The 24,681-nt window shown below is 42.0% G+C and overlaps 1 protein-coding gene across 1 annotated transcript in view; it reads right to left on the bottom strand.

Moving 5' to 3' along the window:
- The window catches only part of LOC120916788 (hemocytin-like), an 89,342-nt gene that overhangs the window by 4,091 nt on the left and 60,570 nt on the right, over positions 1 to 24,681 (bottom strand). The window contains exons 8-10 of the mRNA XM_040327725.1: positions 11,920 to 12,018; positions 8,045 to 8,173; positions 377 to 475 (exon numbers count right to left, since the gene is read on the bottom strand). Coding sequence (XP_040183659.1) covers positions 377 to 475; positions 8,045 to 8,173; positions 11,920 to 12,018 — 327 coding nt within the window. The remainder of the gene's footprint in view (positions 1 to 376; positions 476 to 8,044; positions 8,174 to 11,919; positions 12,019 to 24,681) is intronic.

The following is a 24,681-nucleotide window of genomic DNA, read 5'->3' as shown; positions in this document are numbered from 1 at the left end:
ATTGCGGTGCGGCTCAGGTGCGAATTCAGGCCCATTATCTTCTATGGGGACGCATCTGATTCGCAGATGTGTTAATTTCTCTTCAGGATTTGTCTCATTCACCTCAATACACATCCCCCCTCCCCCTCCCCTCTCCCAGGTCTCCAAATTCGCATCTAAAATGGAGCTGATCTGCTGAACAGTTCTCTTATCTCTCTGCAGAGATAAGAGAGCTGAAATTCGCACGCACAAGTGTGAATCCGGCCTTACACCTTTGATTGACCATGCCCTTTGGTTTTCAACTTTTGCATGTTTACTGTATTTAAAGCACCAAACAAATAAACATTATGGAATAAAAAACATTATATTTTTTATTGAAAGAGTTAACTAAAAATACCTCTAGGGTTGTAAGTACTCCATTAGCTGTAGTGAACACGCATGAATTCTGGACACAGTTTCCACAGCACTGATTGGGAACAGTCTGGTATACATAACCCTGGTGATACAAAACCATAAATATGAACTTTGCACTGTTGCATAACAATGAATTAATAAAACAACAACATATTAAGAGTCCTCTAGAATTTCAAATAAAAACATTCTAATCAGTTGGTAGCAAAAAGGCAATAATGCTGCGTACACCCGCTCGGAATTTCCGACAACAAATGTTCGATGGGAGCTTGTTGTCGGAAATTCCGACCGTGTGTAGGCTCCATTGGACATTTGCTGTCGTAAATTCTGTCAACAAAAATTTGAGAGCTGGCTCTCAAATTTTCCGACAACAAAATCCGTTTTCGTAAATTCCGATAGTGTGTAGACAATTCTGACGCACAAAATTCCACACATGCTCTGAATCAAGTATGAGACTGAAGCGCTCGGTCTGGTAAAACTAGCGTTCGTAATGGAGATAGCACATTCATCACGCTGTACCGGACTGAAAAGCACATGAATCGTCTCTCATCAAACTTCTACTAACACGACTGGTATTGAACTTCCCTTTAATAGTGGCGTTGTACGTGACCGCGTTCTTGGCGTTCGGAATTTCCGACAACATTTGTGCGACCGTGTGTATGCAAGACAAGTTTGAGCCAACATCCATCTGAAAAAAATCCACGGTTTTGTTGTCGGAATGTCCGATCGTCTGTACGCGGCATTAGAGTTTATTCACACTGGTATCTAATACACCACAATGTGTGAATTTTTGTGTGCTACGGAGCACTATATTAGGGAACCAATTCAAAATAAATGAATTGTGATGCACTTTATCATATGAAAATAAAGTTCTTGCTGTAGTTTTTGTTTCTCTCTCTGATGGTGTTCCCTCAGCAATCTCCCTGTGTTTACTACTTCACGATTGGAGTCCCCTCCTCTGTTTTTGTTTCCCCTGTTCTTTTTCTTGGACACGAGCATTGTCTGGACGGACTGAGGATCCAGCCATGGATGTCTAAGGAGGATTGGTGGAGACCATTTGCGGAGGACTGTCAGTGATACCTATAGTGGATGCACTTAAATATCTGCGTGGAGGTAAGAGTCCCGGGAGCCTAGGGAGGGAGTATTTCACTCGTCTGGCAACACTTTTTATTGGACTGTTTAGAGATCTTATTAGCTCCATCTCTCTGGCAGCTTATTCATAATTTCAATTATCATTGTGTATATACACTTTTTGATCACCACATTTTTTATTTTTATATTTCATCCTTTTCATGGACAATTTATCACGGTTATTGATTTAACCTCAGTGACTTTACCTTGATTTGTGGACATTTGTTTCACTTGTAACACTTGACCTTATTGAGCTCTTCTGCTCTCCTCTTTGTCATCACATATTATTTGCTTATCATGTCTGCGTGTTAGGATGCGCGGAACCCCATTTCACTTCATTTTTATATATTTGTGTGTATTGTAAACACTTTAGGTTTTGCAGCACCTTATTGCTACAATTTGTTTAGGGTTGGATTCATTTAGGGTCCATATTAGCGCAAAAGCACTGTCACTTTATTCACTGTTTATTTACAATTTTACTTTTGCTGCCATTATGGAAGTTTTTTCATTTATGGATAATAGAAATGTGAACCTTGATGATATTTTTAACCCACTCAACAAAACACGTAATATGGACCTTGAAAGTTTAGTCAGGAAGCTGGGCCACCACATGGAGAAGAAAGTGAGTCTGTGGTGGGATATTAATACTTTTGACCGATATATTAGGGAAAATATTGTACCCAGGAGACTCAGGTGGGAACTTCCCCCAAATGACGGCCTGACTGACAAAGAGTCTATGGATGAGTGGTTTGAATTTTTTAACAATAGAAGTGTTGAAGGCCTTAAGTTTCTATTGAAGCGGAAACAACGCAAGGTGCGAATTTTAGATAAACAAATAGAAGAACTTAAATCTAAAATAGAACCACATAAGGAGTCTGAGGACTTCAAGAAATTAACGATACTATTAAACAAAGATCTTACTGCTAAGGATCTTGAAGTGCAGCAACGAAAAATGAAAAAGTATCAACGTGATGTTGGTGACTATAAGTCCGACCTAGTTTTTAAATGGCAACAAAAGGTCGAGCAAGTACAGCCTAATTCAGCCTACTCTACACCAGAGAGGGAGGTTAGAATATTAGAACCAACACCTATGACCAATATGGCCGAATCGCGACTAGAAGAAAGGGGTAGCTACCCTGAAACCAATAGGCCATATCAGGAACCACCACAATATACAAGACCTTATTATGAACAGCCTCATAATAGGAATCAGGGACAACGCACCCCAAAGAAAACGGGTAAAAAAGCCTTCAAGAAACCATATAAGAAACCATTCAATAATGGTCAAAATGGTCATAATTATCAGACCAATCAAAGAGAATATAGAGCACCACCACAACAGTATGATTATCATGGAGGGTATGATAGAACCCCTGTGCATACACACAATAGATTTGAGCCGATTAGACACTACCAAGAGCCTTACCAGGATCAGCGTCAATATCAGGGCTATTATGACCATAATGCACAGAGGTCTTTTTTAGACCGGGAGAGGAGAGATCTCTCTCCTCGACGGCAACCAGAACCTTATCGTTCACCACTGAGAAGAACACAGGAAGACCGGCTAAGCCCCGAACAAAGAGAGGCAATCGAGCGGGAACGCGATTCCAAGCGAAAAAGAGAGTAGTCGGTAGTAATGTGGTGAATCTCAGTGGGAAATCCATTTCTGCAGAAGAATTGGCAGTTCTGGATAAAGGGCTGAAGCATGCCCCCACAAAAAACCTCAACAAATTTGAAACGTACATCGGAATACAGAAATATGTGAGGAAACTCACTATTAAGAAATATATTCTCAATAACCCTTTCACATCGTGTAGTGCACCATCCACTAGGGTGATTGGACCATTGCATAGCACTTTGAGAAACAATTCTGTATATAACCCGCAGATTTCCAACAATCAACATATTGATGTTTTTAAGAAGCTAGTTTTACAAGACCTGGAGTCTCTGAAACTAAAGAAAAGAAGTGACCCGATACATATAAGGAAAGGTATTAAACTACTTACAGAAAGAAGCGATATTGTCATCCGTCCTGCGGATAAGGGCGGAGCAGTCGTAATACAATCAAAGGAACAATATCAGAGCGAACTGAATAGACAATTACAAGACGGCAACACTTATGTGAAGTTATTAGGGAACCCCACTTCGAAATATAAAAAAGAATTGAGATTACTTATAGATCTGGGAAAGAAAAAAGAGATCTTAAATAAGAAAGAAGCCACATTTCTATTACCAGAAACTTGTCGGATACCAGTTATTTACACCATTCCTAAGATTCACAAATCCCGCGAAGACCCACCAGGGAGGCCCATAGTTAATGGGATTGACTCCCTAACGGCAAGGATGGGACAGTATATCGACCATTTTATCCAACCTGCCGTCCAAGCGACACCTGCTTACCTTAAAGATACTAAGCATATACTACAACTACTGGATACAGTGCCAGTCTGTGAAGGAAGAACTCTACTGGCCACAGCAGATGTTACATCCTTGTACACCATTGTACAACACCATGATGCCTGCTTTGCTACCAAGTGGCTTTTACGTAATTTTAGCAGTCTTATCTGCAAACAGAGAAAGTTTCTCATCAAATGCCTCGATTTCTGCCTCAAGTCTAACTACTTCTGGTACGATCAGAGTTACTTTAATCAGGCAATTGGCATTGCCATGGGTGCTAAATTTGCACCTAGTGTGGCGAATGCCTTTATGGCACTATGGGAAGAGTCGGCCATCTACGAAAACACTCCAGTTGAATTATCTCTATATAAAAGGTATATAGACGACCTCATTATCCTGTGGAACGGGAGTAGAGATAGTCTTGAGAACTTCCTGGAGGGACTCAATAGAAACGATAAGAACATCGCCCTAGTGTGGAAAATTGATGAGAAATCTGTAGACTTTCTAGATCTGAACATCAGTATAGAAAATGACAAGCTAATTACTAAGACGTTTTTTAAAAACGTGGATACTAACAGCTATCTCTCGATGGACAGTTGCCATTTTAAACCTTGGCTTTTTAATATCCCCAGGGGACAACTTGTCAGATTGAGAAGGAACTGCACGAAAGAGAGTGATTTTTTACTACAAGCGGACATCATTGGTTCAAGATTCAAGGAAAAAGGATATGAAGAATCATGGGTCAGGGACCAAATAGAGTTGGTGAGGAAACTTGATAGGAATGTGATGCTACAAAATAAACCCAAAAGTAATTTACAACAAGTTGCACCGGTGCTCATCCTAGATTATAATTCTCAGCACAAAGATGTAGCCAAATTGATAAGGAAACACTGGCACATCCTGAAAGGGGATACAGATCTAGGACATATACTTCCAGAGAAACCAAGGATAGTATATAAGAGAGCACCAGCTCTGAGAAACCTTATTGTTCAAACGGTAGTTGAACCACCACCTAAACCCGGATATACGTTCTTCTCGGGAAAAGGTTTTTACCCATGTAAGAACTGTAAGGCATGCCGTAAGTCACAGAGATTCCAAAAGAAACATACTGAGTTTCTAGCTACAAATACAGGAGAAAATCATGTGATTAGGGACTTTATCGGGTGTCACACTGAGGGTGTTGTGTACGTGTTACAATGTAGCTGTAATCTACAATATGTTGGGAGGACAAAGAGGGCCCTTAAGGTACGGATTGGCGAACATATTGAAAATATCATTAAAGGCTTCCCGAAGCATAGTGTCTCAAGACACTTTGACCAGGTCCATAATCGAGACACCACTGAACTCCAATTTTGGGGGGTTGAGAAATACAACCCCTCATGGAGAGGGAGCCATAAGATTCACACAATAAGCCAAAAAGAATCTAAATGGATACATCGTATGCGAACATTAGTACCAGGAGGAATGAATGTTAAATTTGACCTCAACTGTTTCCTGAGTAATTTCTGACTCTTTTTTATTTTGGAGTTAGTTCCTTATGTGTTTACATATCTGTGCTAACTATTATGGCCATTTATACCGTTAATACATCATTGTGTGCATAGACTCTGTTAATCATGCGACAAACTAGGTGTGCGACCTCCATCTATAATAATAATTTTTATAATTTTTATAATTATCAATTTTATTCATTTTTATACATTTTATTATATATATATATATATATATATATATATAATATTTTATATATATTTTTTATACATTTTATTCATATACACTTATTATTCTCTACTTGTCCTCTTTTTCTCTGTATTCATATATACTTATATATTTTTAGCTATATGATACATTGGTGTCTTGGGATACACATTGTTTTTGGATCCCCTATCTATTTTATGATATAGGAATAAGGAGCGTTGCCATGCATTGGTCAGTGGGATGATGCTCCTCTTTTTCCAGTTTTGGGATCATAAGGCTCAGAGTTTCTTTGTATTCTATTTTTTGTATAGTAAATCCATTTTTCATATTTATTTTTATTTTTACCCCTTTGGATTTTACTGGCCCATTACACAACTTTGTTTGTGTATATGAGAGCTGACACTTCAGTTGCTTTCAAGCCGCGGCGTCCTGCAAAGTGACATCTTCTGCTATGCATTGTAACGAATGGGCAGAATGTATGTTACATGTTGGACTCCAACAAAATGGCCGCGGCACTACTTCCTGTTGCTTGGATACATAAACAATACCACAACCGCCAATCGGATTCCCCAGATGAAGACACGTGACACGTGTCGTAACGCGTAGGGATTGGACGGGAGGACGTACACCTGGAGTGACGTATACAGGCGCTTGAAACGCCGCTCGTTTTGAAATTTCTTTGCTGTATTATTTTAGATCGCATGTAAGCGCAGGTTTTTTCCTTTATTAAAATCTCCCTGTGTTTACTACTTCACGATTGGAGTCCCCTCCTCTGTTTTTGTTTCCCCTGTTCTTTTTCTTGGACACGAGCATTGTCTGGACGGACTGAGGATCCAGCCATGGATGTCTAAGGAGGATTGGTGGAGACCATTTGCGGAGGACTGTCAGTGATACCTATAGTGGATGCACTTAAATATCTGCGTGGAGGTAAGAGTCCCGGGAGCCTAGGGAGGGAGTATTTCACTCGTCTGGCAACACTTTTTATTGGACTGTTTAGAGATCTTATTAGCTCCATCTCTCTGGCAGCTTATTCATAATTTCAATTATCATTGTGTATATACACTTTTTGATCACCACATTTTTTATTTTTATATTTCATCCTTTTCATGGACAATTTATCATGGTTATTGATTTAACCTCAGTGACTTTACCTTGATTTGTGGACATTTGTTTCACTTGTAACACTTGACCTTATTGAGCTCTTCTGCTCTCCTCTTTGTCATCACATATTATTTGCTTATCATGTCTGCGTGTTAGGATGCGCGGAACCCCATTTCACTTCATTTTTATATATTTGTGTGTATTGTAAACACTTTAGGTTTTGCAGCACCTTATTGCTACAATTTGTTTAGGGTTGGATTCATTAAGGGTCCATATTAGCGCAAAAGCACTGTCACTTTATTCCCTCAGCACTGTCCTCGCCCTCTGGAGCCCTGGGTGCACTTCCCTGAAAGCTTTCCTGGGCTCCTGGCTCTCTCTCTCTCCCATTCAGCTGAGCATGCTGTCTGGGCTGCAGTTTCCGCGTTACAGTGGGACTGCCAGTCCTTTGGACTATATGTCACACAATCCTTCTTTGCTCCTTTTTATTTTATTTTTCTTCCCTGGCCGATATGAAGGCAGTGGAAGAAACATAGTGTGCCGCTCACTAGTACAGCAGCGCGTGCGAGGAGGAGAGGGAGAGGGGAAATAAGAGCCCGCGGCTGCAGTGGCGTCACTAGGGTTGGTGTCACCTGGTGCAGTAAAACATGGTGTCACCCCCCTCCACCAACTATAGTCGCCCCTCAGTACAGACCCCCGCCACTAAGTATTGACGCCCCTCCGTCAGTGCAAACACCCTACTAATAGAGGTGGTTTGTTCTGGGGGGGTCTGTACTAATGGAGGGGGGTGGTTTGTCTGGGGGGTCTGTACTAATGCATATTAGTGACAGTATACCTACAACTGAAAAAAAAAAAAAAAGAGTATGGAAAACTTCCCCACCATTGTACTAGTTCTGTTTTAGGTGTACAGAGTGAGTGAACTGTAAACACTATTTCACCAACACAAGTGGACAGACTCTACAGTAAAAATATCAGTGATGACCCAGCAGGACTGCACTGGCAGGTAGGCAGTCTGGAACCTTTTGTTATACGCAGTAATGTATTACTGACAGAAAGTACCCCTGCTTCTATAATCCCTGACCTATGCTGGCTATGTGGAAATTAATCAACACATACACAATACTCACTGTACCTATAAAACAAACAGGTGTTTGTGTTTATGTATTGTCACAAAGCAATCAGTGGAGCTGGAGATTCTTTTAACTGTGTTTCTGGATGCCCCTTCTTTCAGGTATTTGCCCTTTTCCTCTGTATTGCTTTTGCTATTATTTAACAGAGTTTTAATTTTCACAAAACTATAACAAACTGTCTGAATTTCTTTGCAACTTACAAGTCCACAGTCCTTTGATGCACTGGTGTAAGTGCACGTCTCTGTCGCTGAAGATGAAAAAAATTGCCCATTTATTTTTTGACAAGTAACAGTGGTGCAACTGTCATCAGATTTCCAATTTTCACTTTCCTAAAAACAAGAAAAAAAAGAGAAAAAGTGATCAATATGAAAGTCTCAGCTAGTTTGGCTTTAGAAATTAAGCCAAAGCACACCTGTCAGTTGCACTTTGAGGGCTGCCGTTTTGTGACCTAAACAGATTCCAAATGTTTCCTAACATATATAAACATTACATTATCATCTTTTCTCCCAGCTGTGGTTTCAATTGACTTTCCAGGTAAAATACAAAATCACAAAGAACCCCAAAGAAGCACTAGTGGACCCACAGAAAGAAGAACAAATTGTTTTTGGAATTATGGTTGGGCACCAATAGATCTCTGGGAAATCTTTCTGCGGTTTGTTCATACATCCTACCAAAAAGTTACAAAAACATTTTTTTCAGGACGGCAGACCTTGCAGGTGGACTGTAAACTTTTGCAGGAGAAGGCGTTTATTAACTTCATATATATTTGATAAATGCTTCCCATCAAGATATTGTAATTACCAACAGATGCAGTTGATTCTAAAGCTGGCCATAGATGTACAAACTTAAATAAGCGACCAGTTTTTCTGCTGGAAAAGTCTGAACACTGTTCACAAAATGCCCTTATTTTTCCATTTCCAATTAGATCTTTCAGTCAATGTATTGTATATTGAATATATATATATAAAACTGTGCATAGTGCTAATCTAAATGTACATATCCTAATTACTACAGTCACACTCTAAAAGCATAAAAAATACAAATGCATAACACATAAATAAATGTAAAAAAACAGTTGCGCTGTGTTTTGTCTAATCAATCAAACAAATAACAATAAAGTGAATAAAACACAATTATAAACTGTGTGTCTCCAATAATCCTCTAATAATTAGGTGAAATCTATTATAAGTTCCATAAAAATATATTCAGTATCCAAAAAGTATCTCTCTACTTCTAAAAAAACTTGTCCTAGAATTCCACAGGAATATTCAATAATCAAGTGACGAGTAAACTCACCACCACCAAGAGGCTATCTGTATATAAATTGTATGCCTCGTACACACAATCGCGATTTCCGACAAGAAAACCACGTTTTTTTTTCAGCAGGAAAACGGCTGAAATTTGTCTTGCATATACACGGTCACACTAATCTTGTCTGAAATTCCAAACGTCAAGAACGTGGTGACGTACAACATGTACGACGAGCCGAGATCAATGAAGTTCAATAGGCAGTTCGGCTGTTCTGCTTGATTCTGAGCATGCACATATTTTTGCGCGTCGTAATTGCATAAAGACGTACGCGATTCCCCATAGTAATTTTTCCTGTCACGAAAATTGAGATCCTGCTCTCAATCTTTTCTTGGCTGGAATTCTGACAGAAAAAGTGTGATGGAACATACACGGTCAGAATTTGCGGCAAAAAGCTCACATCGCACTTTTCTCTTCAGGAATCGCAATCGTGTGTACGAGGCTTAAGGACTAAAATTGCATTTTAGTTTTAGTCCCATTTTAGTCTTCTGCAATTGTTTTAGTCGTATTTAGTCGACTAAATATCCAGTACATTTTAGTCGACTAAAACTAATTTTAGTCATCTAAAATCTAATGGGTGTAATTAAATTGTAATGCATTAGTTAGCATTTGTCAACAATTTCCAAACTCATTATATACTGCTGGAATGAAAAATCTAAAATTGTATTTATGGTATTGAGGTATGAACATGATCAGTGTTAATTTTTAAGTCAAATTTCAATTTTTTAGTCTTAATCTTTTGACTAAAATGGCATTTTAGTTTTAGTCTTTTGACTAAAAAGCCATTTTAGTTTTAGCCGTGTTTTAGTCGACAAAATTAACACTCTTGGAGACACACCATTTATAATTGTGTTTGATTCACAATTTTTTGGGATTGAATAAACACAGCGCAATAGTTTTTTATTTTTATTTATTGTTCATTTTAAACTTCAAAATTTATTTAAAGCAGAACTTCACCCAAAAGGGGAGGTTCCGCTTTTCCACCTCCTCTACTACTTTGGACAGAAGTGCTGGTACTTGGTTTTGATCAAGGAAGAGCTAGCTTGGGTGAGGATAGGACTGGATCCTTGGACAGGTAAGTGTCTTGTTTAACCACTTAACGCCTGCCGCACGCCTATTTACGTCCACAGAATGGCACGTACAGGCAGATGGGCGTATATATACGTCCTTGCCTTCTAGCGGGTGGAGGGTCCGATCGGGTCCCCCCCCCCCCCCCGCTGCGTGCGGTGGGCGGCTTACCTCGGGGAGCGATCCGGGACGACGGCGCGGCTATTCGTTTATAGCCGCTCCGTCGCGATCGCTCCCCGGAGCTGAACAACGGGGAGAGCCGTATGTAAACACGGCTTCCCCGTGCTTCACTGTGGCGGCGTATCGATCGAGTGATCCCTTTTATAGGGAGACTCGATCGATGACGTCAGTCCTACAGCCACACCCCCCTACAGTTGTAAACACACACTAGGTGAACCCTAACTCCTACAGCGCCCCCTGTGGTTAACTCCCAAACTGCAACTGTCATTTTCACAATAAACAATGCAATTTAAATGCATTTTTTGCTGTGAAAATGACAATGGTCCCAAAAATGTGTCAAAATTGTCCGAAGTGTCCGCCATAATGTTGCAGTCACGAAAAAAATCGCTGATCGTCGCCAATAGTAGTAAAAAAATAAATAATTAATAAAAAGGCAATAAAACTATCCCCTATTTTGTAAACACTATACATTTTGCGCAAACCAATCGATAAACACTTATTGCATTTTTTTTTACCAAAAATAGGTAGAAGAATACGTATCTGCCTAAACTGAGGAAAAAAATAATTTATATATGTTTTTGGGGGATATTTATTATAGCAAAAAATATTGCATTTTTTTTTTTTAAATTGTCGCTCTATTTTTGTTTATAGCGCAAAAAATAAAAACCGCAGAGGTGATAAAATACCACCAAAAGAAAGCTCTATTTGTGGGGAAAAAAGGACGCCAGATTTGTTTGGGAGCCAAGTCGCACGACTGCGCAATTGTCTGTTAAAGCGACGCAGTGCCGAATCGCAAAACCTGGCCTGGGCATTTAGCTGCCTAAAGGTCCGGGGCTTAAGTGGTTAAAAATCAGCAGCTAGAGTATTTGTAATTTATTCCTAGGGTGACAACTTTAATTATGGTGGTCAACCAAACTCATGGGTGATCAATTGCACAGTTTCTGGCGATAACTACAAAATTAAAGTGGTTTTAAAGAAAGAAGTTTTTTTTACCCTAATGCATTCTCTGCATTACTGTAAAAAAAACTCGCCCAATCTTGATATACAGTAGCACTGTCCTCAAGAGCAGCATCTCTCTCCGCTCTCTCTCATCAATTGACAGAAAGGCAACAGCAGAAGCCATTGGCTCCTTTTGCTGTCATCACAGTCACAGCCAGTGAGCAGAGAGCTGGAGGCAGGGCCAAGCCACTCCCTGCATGTCAATGGACACACAGTGCGCACCTTGGGATCGAGCAAGTGACTTGCTATGGCGGCACTCAGCAGGAGAACGAGCCAGAAGTGCCAGTGGGGGACCACAGAAGTGGAGGATCAGGGCTGCTCTGTGAAAAATCAGTGCAGATAAGTATGACACGTATGTTATTTTAACAAAAATAGGTCAACAGTCGCTTTAACTGATTGACAGAAATCTTTTTTTATATTGTCTGGATAACCTGAGAACTTGATTACATTTTTGCAAATTCCCTTGCAAAGTGAGCAGCCTTTTTGCATTTATTAAATCAAACCCAATGTGTTACCGTACTTTTAGGAGTATGGTCTTTCCATCTGGAGTTATGTATACACAAGATGTTGGCACACATTTTCCACAGCACTGATCAGAGGGTATTTGATACTGGTAACCCTGGAAGGCAAATATGGTAATGTTAATTACAAAGACATGTCACATAAAAAACTAACATTTTAACCATATACAGCTGAGCAGTTGTATTATGCTAATAAGGAGACGTCTGCTAGTGTGACTATGGTGCACCCAGGTACTGATTTATGATATACTGTATGTAGCTAGCATAGAGCTGATGTTCTAAGTAACCACTCAAGCCGTATCTGTGATCATCAGTTGAGTTTTCATGTTTTTTTTTATCATGTTTGTACTTCTGCATCACTGTAGATATTTTTTCCTAACTGTGATATGTAGTAAACTTGTAACCTTCCAGGTTCATTGGGCCCTTTGCATTAGAAAAATTCCTTGCATTATGCTTAGATAACCCTACATGAAAAAGGGGTTAACAACCTAATTTTATACTCAATAAAACTAATCACAAAGCAATTAAAATACAGTACTTAATAATTCTGTTTTGCTAACCTTGTGTTCCAGGTGCCCCTGTCGGAAATCAAACCCATGTCCTGGGCTTACTAAAGACTAGACATGTGCATTAGTTTTCCTCCGAATGCATTTTCGTCCGAATTTCAGGTATTTTCGTTATCGTTTTTAACAAACGATAACGAAAGCACAGATGACGAAAACCAAAAGATCCGACAAACAAATGCTTTATTTTCGTTTTCGTTGCGGTCGAATGTGCCTAACCTTAACTCTATTAGTCTAATATTATTCTACATAGAGAGAAAAGATTCGACATAGAGAGACATGAAGATTCGACAGTCATGAAGAGTCAATTTTTTTTTTTTTTTTAAAGATTGTCGAATCTTCTTTTTTTTTTAGAACATTCGACAGACACCATAAGCCTTTAATGACAGATTCAACCTTAATTTGGATTTTCGGACGAATGCATTTTTTTTACGAAAAACAAAATAAATAAAAACGAATTTCGGGAGTAACTAAATACATTTATTTTTCGGACGAAAACAAAATTACGAAACAAAATATTTCAGTGTGCACATGTCTACTAAAGACTATAATTAAGCAATATAGCTTGGTCCAGGACCCACCCAATCTCTAACTGAATAATTAAATGAATGGCAGCACATTGATAAGTCAAACCTGTGTTCATCCCTTCTGTAAACATGCTCATTGTGTTGGACTGACAGCAATTTGCTGAGACCATGATTTGCTCAGTGTTGACCTTTCCTCTACTAGTATATGTTTGGCTGTACAGGAGGCAAATTTTAAGACATAATTCAATATACAGTATCTCACAAAAGTGAGTACACCCCTCACATTTTTGTAAATAATTTATTATACCAATGAAGAAATTACACTTTTCTACAATGTAAAGTAGTGAGTGTACAGCTTGTATAACATTGCAAATTTGTCGTCCCCTCAAAATAACTCAACATACAGCCATTATTGTCTGAACTATGGCAAGAAAAGTGAGTACACCCCTAAGTGAAAATGTCCAAATTGGAGCAATTAGCCATTTTCCCTTTCTGATGTCATGTGACTTGTTAGTGTTACAAGGTCTCAGGTGTGAATGGGGAGCAGGTGTGTTAAATTTGGTGTTATCGCTCTCACTCTCTCATACTGGTCACTGGAAGTTCAACATGGAACCTCATGGCAAAGAACTCAGAGGATCTGAAAAAAATAATTGTTGCTCTACATAACGATGGCCTAGGCTATAAGAAGATTACCATGACCCTGAAACTGAGCTGCAGCATGGTGGCCAAGACCATACAGTGGTTTAACAGGACAGGCTCCACTCAGAACAGGCCTCACCATGGTCCACCAAAGAAGTTTAGTGCACATGCTCAGCGTCATATCCAGAAGTTGTCTTTAAGAAATAGACGTATGAGTGCTGCCAACATTGCTGCAGAGGTTGAAGGGGTCAGCCTGTCAGCGCTCAGAACATAGGCCGCACAATGCATTAAATTGGTCTGCATGGCTGTCGTCCCAGAAGGAAGCCTCTTCTAAAGATAATGCACAAGAAAGCCTGCAAACAGTATGCCGAAGACAAGCAGATTAAGGATATGGATTACTGGAACCATGTCCTGTGGTCTGATGAGACCAAGATAAACTTATTTGGTTCAGATGATGTCAAGCGTATGTGGCGGCAACCAGGAGTACAAAGACAAGTGTCTTGCCTACAGTCAAGCATAGTGGTGGGAGTGTCATGGTCTGGTACTGCATGAGTGCTACCACTGGGGAGCTACAGTTCATTGAGGGAACCATGAATGCCAAAATGTACTGTAACATACTGAAGCAGCGCATGATCCCCTCTCTTCAGAGACTGGGCGGCAGGGCAGTATTTTAACATGATAACGACCCCATACACCCCTCCAAGACGACCACTGTTGCTAAAGAAGCTGAGGGTAAAGGTGATAAACTGGCCAAGCATGTCTCCAGACCTAAACCCTATTGAGCATCTGTGGGGCATCCTCAAACAGAAGGTGGAGAAGCGCACGGTCTCTAACATCCACCAGCTCTGTGATCTCGTCATGGAGGAGTGGAAGAGGATGCCAGTGGCAACCTATGAAGCTCTGGTGAACTCCATGCCCAATAGGGTTTAGGCAGTGCTAGAAAATAAAACACACAAAATATTGACACTTTGGGCCCAATTTGGACATTTTCACTTAGGAGTGTACTTACTTTTTTTGCCAGCGGTTTAGACATGAATGGCTGTGTGTTGAGTCATTTTGAGGGGACAGCAAATTTACACTGTTATACAAGCTGTACACTCACTACTTTTTATTGTAGCAAAGTGTAATTTCTTCAGTGTTGTCACATGAAAAGATATAATAAAATATTTACAAAAATGTGAGGGGGTGTACTCACTTTTGTGAGATACTGTATATGCTAGTTCAATGTTAATATATTTAATAATTAAATAAATATATAACTTGATTAAATATTGATTGTTCTAGCGTCCCAAAATTGAGCTTTGAAGCCCAATTCCTGCCAGGTCCTTTTTTGGTAAAGTGGGAAGGGGATTATAAATTCTATCAGATTTTTACTGCTATCATTTATCTGTTTGAGAGGTATCTTTTCATTTTCTCCGTGAACACCAGGGAAGAAAGCAAGGGATTAAGGCAGGGGTGGGCAATTATTTTTTCGATGGGGCCACATGAGAAACTAAAAATATTTTGGAGGGCCGGGCCAAAAGGCTAAACTCAATACTGCATAAAATCAATTGTATTTCTTTATAAAAAGCAGTAAATATCATTGTTGGACAACTGGTACGAGTACTTGTTATAGTTAAACAATGAAAAAGTGAGGTTGCCTTACAAGAAAAAAATATGTATTTATTAAACAAAATTTTCCAAAACAATGAAAATTTTTCACTATTTGTGACTCATATTAGTGAAAATTTCCAATCACATTCACTCAAACACATTTTGAGTTTCATTTACTGTTGGAAAGAGTTCTTTGGCGGAAAAGGAGACATGACGGAGGAAGCCTGAGGAGCCAAGCGGACACAGGAGCCACAGCCGCCGCTACAGAAGAAGAAGGAAGTGACGCGTATGACGGGTACAAGTGACTGCATATGGAGGGCACAAATGCTGCACATGACGGGCACAAGTGGCTGCAAATAGTGGGCACAATGGCTGCGTATGATGGGCACAAGTGACTGCATATGGTGGGCACAATTGCTGCGTATGATGGGCACAAGTGGCTGCAAATAGTGGGCACAATGGCTGCGTATGATGGGCACAAGTAGCTGCATATGATGGGCACACTGGCTGGGTATGAAGGGCACAAGTAGCTGCATATGGTGGGCACACTGCCTGCGTACGATGGGCACAAGTGACTGCATATGATGGGCACACTGGCTGGGTATGACGGGCACAAGTGGCTGCAAATAGTGGGCACAATGGCTGCGTATGACAGGCACAAGTAGCTGCATATGGTGGGCACACTGGCTGCGTATGATGGGCACAAGTGACTGCATATGGTGGGCACACTGGCTGGGTATGACGGGCACAAGTAGCTGCATATGGTGGGCACACTGGCTGCGTATGACGGGCACAAGTAGCAGCATATGGTGGGCACACTGGCTGCGTTTGATGGGCACAAGTGACTGCATATGGTGGGCACACTGGCTGCGTATGATGGGCACAAGTAGCTGCATATGGTGGGCACACTGGCTGGGTATGACGGGCACAAGTAGCTGCATATGGTGGGCACACTGGCTGCGTATGATGGGCACAAGTAGCAGCACATGGTGGGCACACTGGCTGCGTATGATGGGCACAAGTGACTGCATATGGTGGGCACACTGGCTGGGTATGACGGGCACAAGTGACTGCATATGGTGGGCACAATTGCTGCGTATGATGGGCACAAGTGGCTGCAAATAATGGGCACAATGGCTGCGTATGATGGGCACAAGTAGCTGCATATGGTGGGCACACTGGCTGGGTATGAAGGGCACAAGTAGCTGCATATGGTGGGCACACTGCCTGCGTACGATGGGCACAAGTGACTGCATATGATGGGCACACTGGCTGGGTATGACGGGCACAAGTGGCTGCAAATAGTGGGCACAATGGCTGCGTATGACAGGCACAAGTAGCTGCATATGGTGGGCACACTGGCTGCGTATGATGGGCACAAGTGACTGCATATGGTGGGCACACTGGCTGGGTATGACGGGCACAAGTAGCTGCATATGGTGGGCACACTGGCTGCGTATGACGGGCACAAGTAGCAGCATATGGTGGGCACACTGGCTGCGTTTGATGGGCACAAGTGACTGCATATGGTGGGCACACTGGCTGCGTATGACGGGCACAAGTAGCTGCATATGGTGGGCACACTGGCTGGGTATGATGGGCACAAGTAGCTGCATATGGTGGGCACACTGGCTGCGTATGATGGGCACAAGTAGCAGCATATGGTGGGCACACTGGCTGCGTATGATGGGCACAAGTGACTGCATATGTTGGGCACACTGGCTGGGTATGACGGGCACAAGTAGCTGCATATGGTGGGCACACTGGCTGCGTATGACGGGCACAAGTGACTGTATATGGTGGGCACAACTGCTGCGTATGATGGGCACAAGTGACTGCATATGGTGGGCACAACTGCTGCGTATGACGGACACAAGAGACTGCATATGGTGGGCACAACTGCTGCGTATGACGGGCACTTCAGCAGAGCAGGCTAGGGTGCGGGGGTCTCGACCTCGGGAATAAGCAGGCTACTGTGTGTTTACACGGGGCTGGAGGCGGTGCTGCCGATTCTCATTACATCTGTATGTCTTTCCCTCCGCCCCCCCCCCCGCTCTTTAACGCTCTCTGTATCATATCTGTATGTCTCTTTCATTATATCTGTATGTCTCTTTCATTATATCTGTATGTCTCTCTCATTACATCTGTATGTCTCTTTCATTATATCTGTATGTCTCTTTCATTACATCTGTATGTTACATAGTTACATAGTTACATAGTTACATAGTTAGTCAGGTTGAAAAAAGACACAAGTCCATCCAGTTCAACCACAAAAAAAAAAAAAAAAAAAAAAAAAAAACACAGTAAAATCCTATACACCCAACTCCATTCCCACAGTTGATCCAGAGGAAGGCAAAAAACCCCAGCAGAGCATGATCCAATTTGCTACAGCAGGGGAAAAAATTCCTTCCTGATCCCCCGAGAGGCAATCGGATTTACCCTGGATCAACTTTACCTACAAATCTTAATACTCAAGTTATATTCTGTACATTTAGGAAAGAATCCAGGCCTTTCTTAAAGCAATCTACTGAGCTTTAAGAAAGGCCTGTCTCTTTCATTACATCTGTATGTCTCTTTCATTATATCTGTATGTCTCTTTCATTATATATGTATGTCTCTCTCATTACAACTGTATGTCTCTTTATCTCCCGCTGCTCCCTATCTCAGAATGCTGCCGCTCTGTGTATGTTTCCTCGAGGGTCACATGTCTCTTTGATTATATCTGTATGTGTGTTTCTCCTCCGCCCCCCCCCCCTCCACTCTGTGTATGGTTATCATCTGTGTCTCAGTAACGCCCCCCCCCCCCGCCGCTCTGTGTATGCCTCCTCGTCACTTCCGTGACAAATTCTGATGGATTCACTGAAGGGTAGTGTCGTGAATGCCCTGGAACGCATTGCATTTTGCGTTGGAATGCATTGCGCATGCGCATTTCGCCGCCACGTGACTTTCGCAGCATTCTGAGATAGGCAGCAGAATATGACACTGCAACGTAACTAGCGCTCCGCCCGGGGGCCGGATTAAAAGGTCCGCCGGGCCGTAGTTTGCCCAGGTCTGGATTAAGGTGTGAAACCTCCTATTTACAGTGTCCTGTGTAGTGTCTGCAAAGGTTCTTATTTTTTCAGGTCAGCATGCACTGGGAAACAAAGCAATCACTCTACAAACACAGAGGGCCAGATTCACAGAGGAGATACGACGGCGTATCTCCTGATACACTGTCGTATCTCCTGTCCTAACTATGCGGCTGATTCATAGAATCAGTTCCGCATAGATAGCCCTAAGATCCGACAGATGTAATTGACTTACACTGTCGGATCTTAGGATGCAAAACTTCGGCAGCCGCTGGGGGGAGTTTGCGTCGTATTCCAGCGTCGGGTATGCAAATGAGGATTTACAGCGATCCACAAAGGTTTTTCCCATCGTTACGTTGTCGCTAGTAATTTTTTCCCGTCGCAAATTTACACCTGCTTTAACATGGCTTAACTTTAGTCAAGCCATGTTAAAGTATGGCCGCCGTTCCCGGGTCAAATTTTAAAAAAAAAATGTTTTTGCGTAAGACGTCCGGGAATACGAATGGACGCTACGCACGTCGCCGTTCTAAAAAATTACGTCACATCGCGCAAAGCACGGCGGGAATTTCAAAACTGAGCATGCGCAGTACGTCCGGCGCGGGAGCGCGCCTAATTTAAATGGTACCCGCCCCATTTGAATTGGGCGGGCTTGCGCCGGACGTGTTTACGATACACCGCCGCAAGTTTACAGGTAAGTGCTTTGTGGATCGGGCACTTACACTGAAAACTTGCGGCGGTGTAACGTAAATGGGTTACGTTACACGGCCGCAATTCTACGTCTATACTGCTAATCTTCGTACATATTTAGGAAGGTACTGTATATTCAATTTACTTGTTTAAACCCTTGTTTTTATATTTCATTAGTTGCTTCCTGGTTTCTGGTCTAGGCCAAAATGATGTCATACATCCCCGAAGTCTTAATATAATTTTTTTTTCTTTCATCTAGAGGAAGGTTTTTCTTAGCCAAGTATAGATACAAAACGATCACTGGCGCTCAATGGGAAATAACTAATATCCCATGAAATACTTAAACCCTTCGTGTGGGCTGAGAACAGTCCGTGCTGCAGAGATCCAGATACCCTGAAGTACCACAAATACACCAATACACCAAAAAGGAAAACTCTGCGCTCCTGAAAGTTCACCAATTATAAATCTACTTCATGTTTGTGAAGAAAGAAACATACATTGAGACTCTAATTTTCGGAAGATCCAGTCCTTTATATGATCAAAGAAGAGAAAAGTTTCCACAATGTACACAGTTTGATGTAAAAAGTATGAAAAAGTATGAAAAAAAACTTTCCAAATCAGACCAACACACTCTTCAGACTTCAAATGGTTAAAGCTTGCGGTTTTGGTTTGTGTGCTGTCTAGCATGACATCATTACTGCAAGTGGTGAACACAGTACATTACCCAGCCTGATGTGACCATCGATCGATTCTTGGCTGATGTAACAGTGTCCAGGATCCTAGGCTCTCTCCTATGTGGGTCTGGAAGCTTCACAGACCCGATAGATGTGATTGCTGGAGACACAGCGTGGATCAGCCAATCAGGAAGGACGCTCTCCCTGGGTAAACGTGCAGGCGTTTAGCCAAGTATACCCTCCTGCCTGCATGCCTGAGCTAAGAGCAGATGGATTACAGGAAGTAAATGCCACATGAACTATCCCCCCTTACTCAAAATGGCCTCAGCTAGAAATGCTAGGGTGGAGTGTTTTTCAAAGTGATTTCTCAGCAAAATAAAGCATAAAGACACGGATAGATGGATGGATGAGCCCACGTTTAATATTAACCGACCGCCTCACGTAGATATATGTGGGCAGAATGGCACGGGAAGGCAAAGCAACATATATATATAACGTTGCTTTAAACCTGCCTTCTAGCGGGCACGCGCAAGGCCGCCGCGGTCTCCATGACCATGACTCGATGTCCCCCGGTGTTCCGTGATCGGGTCACGGAACAGCAGAAGGGGGGATGTCCTTGTAAACAATCATCTCCCTATTGTTCCTAGTGACACAGCACTGATTGTCTGCTCCCTCTCACCGGGAGCAGCGATCAGTGTTGTGTCACAATAAGCCTAGCCCCCTAAAAGTTAGAAGCACTCCCTAGGACACACTTAACCCTTTCAGCGCCCCCTACTGGTTAACCCCTTCACTGCCAGTCACATTTACACAGTAATCAGTGCATTTTTATAGCACGGAATGGCTGTATAAATGTGAATGATCCCAAAATAGCATCAAAAGTGTCTGATGTGTCTGCCATAATGTCGCAGTCATGATAAAAATTGCAGATTGCCACCATAACAAGTAAAAAAATTAAAATAATAAAATGCCATAAAACTACCCCCTATTTTGTAGATGCTATAACTTTTGCACAAACCAATCAATATACGCATATTGCGATATTTTTTACCAACAATATGTAGAAGACTACGTATCGACCTAAACTGAAAAAAAATTAGCTTTTAAAAAAAAAAATGGGATAGTTTTTATAGCAAAAAGTACAAAATATTGCTTTTTTTCAAAATGTTCACTCTATTTTTGTTTATAGTGCAAAAAATTTAAATCGCAGAGGTGATCAAATACCGCCAAAAGAAAGCTCTATTTGTGGGGAAAAAAGGACGTCAATTTTGTTTGGGAGCCACGTAGCACCACCACGCAATTGCCAGTTAAAGCAACGCAGTGCCAAATCGCAAAAAGTGGCCCGGTCATTTGGCAGCCAAATGGTCCAGGGCTGAAGTGGTTAAAAATTAATTAAATAGTGTTTTCAGTTTGTGGTTCTCAGATACAGTTAGGTTCCGCTTTAAGGTGCATAAAGACAATGAGGTTCAGTTTTGGACAGAGAAGAGAACTGGTTTGCAAAAGACATGAACAAGTCAATCTACATTGTACTGGAAAACTATCCCTTTAAAGGGGTGTAGGTCTTCAACTTCGCCTGTCACTCAGATCAAATTTAATTTAACAATTTTAAACCCAGTGATTTGACAACAATTTCACACCTTAAGGCTGGTACAAACAGGCCAAATATTGGCCGATAATGGCCGGTTCAACAGAAACAGTTGGTTCATTCGGCCAGTGTGTACAGCAGCCTGTCCGGATTCTGTCGAACGAGCATAATGGAAAACCTTTTAACCACTTGCTTACTGGGCACATATACCCCCCTCCTGCCCAGGTGAAATTTCAGCTTCCGGCACTGCGTCGCTTTAACTGACAATTGCGCAGTCGTGCGACGTGGCTCTCAAACAAAATTGAAGTCCTTTTTTCCCCACAAATAGAGCTTTCTTTTGGTGGTATTTGATCACCTCTGCGGTTTTTATTTTTTGCGCTATAAACAAAAAAAGAGCGACAATTTTGAAAAAAAAATCTATATTTTTTACTTGTTGCTATAATAAATAGCCCATTTTTAAAAATAGGCCGATACGTATTCTTCTACATATTTTTGGTAAAAAAAAAAAAAAATCGCAATAAGCGACTGGTTTGCGCAAAAGTTATAGCGCCTTCAAAATAGGGGACAGAATTTTTATTTTTTTTTATTATTATTTTTTTTACTAGTAATGGCCGCGATCTGCGATTTTTATTGGGACTGCAACATTATGGCGGACACATGGGACACTTTTGACACATTTTTGGCACCATTCGCATTTATACTTCGATCAATGCTATAAATATGCACTAATTACTGTATATATGTGACTGGCAGGGAAGGGGTTAACACTAGGGGGCGAGGAAGGGGTTAAATGTGTACCCTGCATAGTGTTTCTAACTGTGGAGGAAGGGGACTAACGGGGGGAGGTGACCGATCTGTATCCCTATGTACAAGGGACACAGCATCGGTCTCCTCTTTCCCTGACAGGACGTGGATCTGTGTGTTTACACACACAGATCCACGTCCTTGTCTGTGTAACCGCCAATCGCGGGTGCCTGGCGGACATCGCGGCCGCCAGGCACGTGCATCGACATCTCAGTAATGCGGTGGGCACGCGTGCGCCGCCACCAGCGGCGCTCGCACGGCCCCCAGTGGCTGGAGGCCGTATATAGACGGCCTCCCGGCAATTGGGATCCACACTGCGGCCGTACAAAGTCATACAGCCGGCAGCAAGTGGTTAATAGACACTCACCTGTCCAGGGATCCAGTGCTGTTGTCACCCGAACCAGTTTATTCACCGGTCTTTGGTCCCCGAGGTCAGCATGTTAACTGTGGGCAGCTGGCTGTGACTTCTTAAGCCTTCACAGCCGGCTGCCCACTGTGCATGCACAAGCCGCGCTGCGCCCTGTGAGTGGTCCCATATAAAAATGATATATCACCTAGGTGATCTGGGTGGATGAAGGGGTGGGTACCTGTCAAAAACATGTAACTGCCCCCCACAAAAAAATGTCATTCCCAAAAGATGAAAAGGAATGGGGGGGAGGAGGAGAAAGAACGAAACTTCCCGTTTTGGGTGAAGTTACACTTTCAATGTGTTCAGTGTATGTTAAAAAAAAAGAAAAACAACTACAAATACACAGAGACAGCGTTTATGTGTTTTTGCTGTGACAAGCTTTTGGAAGGTTCACCCACATTGGGAATTGTTGAGGCTAAGCGAAAGCCTACTGCATGGGAAAGATTGACAGACAGTAACAAGACAATACAACTTTCACAACTTGGATGGTTCCCATAAAATTAATCTACGTTGGCACTAACAGAACAGGTTTTTTTGTCTTTAAATTGCTGCAGGTTAAAACGTAATCAGCTTTACTTCTAATCAGTCTAAAACTTACGATGATTTTTGCAGCCAATTATATCTTGGGAAAGTATAACTGGTTGTTGAGCCAAAGTCATCTGGGTAGCGCTGTTAAAGCAGTACTAAACCTAAAACCAAAAATGTAATATATTGCAGCTTACCAATTATTAGATGTGGTGGCTGCATTTTTTTTTCCCTCTGTTTTCACCTTGTGATCTGCCCAGTAATACACATTCTGTATTAGCCCCCCCTTATACACGGGGCAGACTCCAGCTGCAATCCATTTGCCCAGCAGGGGATTTGTCAGCTGATCCCCCCCGAGCAGGTGGATGACAGGTTTGTGTTCGCTTCACTTATGCAGAGCAGACACGGACATGTTCTCTAGAGGTGGTTGAATATACACGGTCTGCCAATCCATTGATGATGCTCTAGAGGCCGCAGACGAAGGAGAACCTTGTCTTCTAGTACTGTTGGACCTTATCGCAGCTTTTGATACGGTTGACCACAAACTATTGCTAATTCGGCTAGCTGAAGTAGCCAAGATCGCGGAATGTGACTTACCCTGGTTCTCCTCCTTTTTGGAAAACTGATCACAAGTAGTGAAACTGGGACCATTCACTTCTGAAAAACGCACGGTGTCATGCGGAGTCCCTCAAGGATCACCTCTATCGCCGGTGCTGTTTAATATCTATCTTCGCCCTCTTTTTGAAATTATCAGCAGCCAAAAGCTGCTCTACCATTCCTATGCGGATGACACACAATTGTATTTTCGTATTTGCAACAAAAAGGATCACCATCTCAATCTAGAGCAATGTCTCTCTTTGATAGAGAACTGTATGACAAAGAGTTATCTTAAACTTAACGGCTCAAAAACAGAACTTCTGCTGTTTCACGCCAATCGGAAGAATCAACTGGCAACAACCTGGACACCTCCGCCCTCCCTAGGAAAAATCATCACACCTAGCACTAAAGTCAAAAGTCTCGGGGTCTTCTTTGACACCTACATAACAATGGATGCACAAATAGGGTCAGTAGTCAGCGGATCACACCATCTGCTACGCTTATTACGCAGACTAATCCCATTTATTCCTAAAGAAGACATAGCAGTCGTGGTGGGAACAATTGTTAACTCCAGGCTGGACTATGCAAATGCCCTCTATCTCAGACTCCCAAAGTACCAAATCACTCGCCTGCAGGTTGTTCAGAACACGGCCGCGCGTCTGGTGACTGGAAAAAAACATGGGAATCAATCTCCCCATCACTGAGAAGCCTTCACTGGCTACCAGTGAAAGACAGAATCACTTTCAAAGCACTCTGTCTAACGCATAAATGTATTTGGGGTAATGCCCCCCAATACCTATGCGTCAAAATAAAAGTCTACAACCCCAATCGCGCTCTGCGATCCTCCAACCAAAATTTACTCCAAATCCCCAAAACCAGATACAAGTCCAAAGGAGAATGAAGATTTGCTGTCCAAGGCCCTCGACTTTGGAACACTTTGCCAACCTCCATTCGGTTGGAGGAGAACCACATGGCCTTTAGGAGAAAGATCAAAACCCACCTCTTCTGAGCTCAAGGGAGAAGTGGTCAAACAAGCGCCCAGAGGCGATTCAGTTCGCATGTGCAGCGCTATATACGTTTTTCACTCACTCAC

The sequence above is a fragment of the Rana temporaria genome, chromosome 11 (genome assembly GCF_905171775.1).
Source record: "Rana temporaria chromosome 11, aRanTem1.1, whole genome shotgun sequence".
Taxonomy (NCBI): domain Eukaryota; kingdom Metazoa; phylum Chordata; class Amphibia; order Anura; family Ranidae; genus Rana; species Rana temporaria.
This window is presented reverse-complemented; position numbering and strand designations above follow the sequence as displayed.